The sequence below is a fragment of the Charadrius vociferus genome, unplaced genomic scaffold (genome assembly GCF_000708025.1).
Source record: "Charadrius vociferus isolate BGI_N301 unplaced genomic scaffold, ASM70802v2 scaffold877, whole genome shotgun sequence".
NCBI lineage: Eukaryota > Metazoa > Chordata > Aves > Charadriiformes > Charadriidae > Charadrius > Charadrius vociferus.
The window spans coordinates 207,296-209,406 of record NW_009649116.1 but is presented as its reverse complement, the minus strand read 5'-3'; the positions used below and the strand labels follow the sequence as shown (position 1 = coordinate 209,406).

Below are 2,111 nucleotides of genomic sequence, written 5' to 3'. Positions count from 1 at the left end.
CCCGGCGCCGAGCGCCTCGTCTCCTCGGCCATTGGCGCCTTGGCGATGCCTGTCATCAAGCTCAACAACCGCTTGCTGGACGCAGTGGCGCGGGGGGCTGGTGAGAGGGTGGAGGGGGGTCCCACCGAGCTCCTCCCCAAAGCCCCACGGCTCTCCCAGGGCGGCAGCATCGCGCCCCATGGCCAGGACCATGATGGTGGTGGCCATGTTGTCATCAACATGGACGGTGGCTGCCCTGGTGCAAAGCCAGTGTTGGCGGAGCTCAGCCCCGACGCGCAGCTCCACACCCCGGGACACTCCAAGTCCCTGGACCTTGGCCGGCCAGGGGTGCTGCTGGTGGCCCCCATCAAGGACCGTAAGAACCGAAGCTGGCCCCGGCTGGACAACGTCAGCCTGGTGGGTTACGCCAAACTGGAAAGTACTGGCGAGTCCTCAGACCGGCTGCTGGAGCCCTCGAGCCGGGGCGAGCCCCGACCCAGCTCCTGGGCGGTGGGGATGGAGAACGGTGAGCGGGTCTGACGTCCCCATGGCCCTCGGGCAGCGTGACGCCACAGTCCCTCATCCCTCATCCTGGCCCCCAGCACCCACCAGCGATCCCAAAACCCCACGTCCAGGAGGGATTCGGGGGGCGGCGTTTTTAAGCGTATGCCAAGAGGAAGGGCCCGATGTGCTGCTGTTGGGGGAGGACTCGCCCAGGTGGGATGTCCTCTCCTGGCTGCCTCTTGACGGTTTCCCGGTGGATGCCCTTGGCCTTACAAGCCCTTCTCCTGGTGGCTTTTCCAGAGGAGCCCTCGCTTCAGGACCCAACGCAAACTGCGGGATGGGGATGCGGGGCAGGAGAAGCCCCGCCGCCCCCTGCAGCACTTTATTTCAGCAGGGTGGGGGGATGTTTTTTTGGGGGGTCGGGGGAGAATGATGTCCCCTTAGCCAGCCTCAACCCACTGGGAAATTGGCTTCACCGGAGCACATAAGCCCAACGGGGCTATTAAATATTATCTCGATGCCATGCGGTCCCGCCTCGCCTCATCGTCTCGCCTACAGGATGCTTGGGGTGGGCAGCTGGAGAGAGTAAGGATGCTCTATAACCAGGTGCCAAATATTTGCAGGGTAAGGTGATAAGCTCAAGGTTTGGGGGATTTTTGGCAGAGTAGGGATGCAAAAAGTTGCCCAGGGCTGGTGCGGGCAGCTGCGAAATTAAAACAGAATCGCTGGGGTTCGGCGGATCCCAAAGCGCGACTGCGGGTCGGGGTTTATTTGTGCCGTTTTCTGGTGGGGTGAAGGATGCGGGTGGTGGGAGGGATGTGGTGGGGCAGAGGTAGGGGTGAGCGTCGGTGCGGGTTTTGCCGGGCCCCGGTGGGTGCTGTCGCGTCGTTTGGTGCCTTTTGGATGCCGAAGAGGAGCGGTGTGGGGTGAGGACTGAGGCAGCCTTGGTGCTGGGGTGGTGTGATTCCCCGGAGAGAAGGTAGCACAGAAGCAAAACCCTCTGAAACCCCATCCCAGCAGGAAAATGCAGTAGGAAAACGGGGATAAAATGAAGTAGAGAAACGGGGTTTGCTCTGTTGGGTGAGGATGCGCTGTGGGATGAGGGTCGCATCCCATCTCAAGAGATGCCTCCAGGCTCAGCAGCCCGGAGAAGGGAAAACATCCGCTGCCCATTTTTTTGCAAACGAGCAGTTTTTGCTCCGACACTTCTTTGCCGATCCTTTCCCAGGGCCTTTGCCGTGTTTCCCGCGGGGGAAGGTGTGGGCTGGTCTCTGCTGTGGCGCTCAGCCTCCGTTCCCGTTGATTCCCCCCAGCATGTGGCTGCGGTGTCCCTCCAATGTCCCCCCCGCGGGTGAAGCCCCCCAGGAGGGCTCATGGGGACACGGGGGTGAGGAGCTGTCAGGTCCCACCGGCCGTGGCACGGCCACGAGGTTAAAAATAAATAGGAAAAATAAATAAAATAAATAGGAACTGGAGGAAAATCCTTCACCTTTGCGTTTTTAAGGCTGGGCCTGGAGTGTTCCAGCTGGGCCACCTCTGTGAACACCGGGACAAACCTCCGCTGGGGTGTTTTCCCATGATGCTGGGAGGCACGACGGTTTGACCTGGTCCTTCTCCAAAAAAAAAAA

At 60.8% G+C, this 2,111-nt stretch overlaps 1 protein-coding gene across 1 annotated transcript in view; it reads left to right on the top strand.

The window, feature by feature from the left end:
• The window catches only part of TMEM200B (transmembrane protein 200B), a 1,238-nt gene extending 719 nt beyond the window's left edge, over positions 1 to 519 (top strand). The window contains exon 2 of the mRNA XM_009888338.1: positions 2 to 519. Coding sequence (XP_009886640.1) covers positions 2 to 519 — 518 coding nt within the window. The remainder of the gene's footprint in view (position 1) is intronic.
• Positions 520 to 2,111: the final 1,592 nt, after the last annotated feature.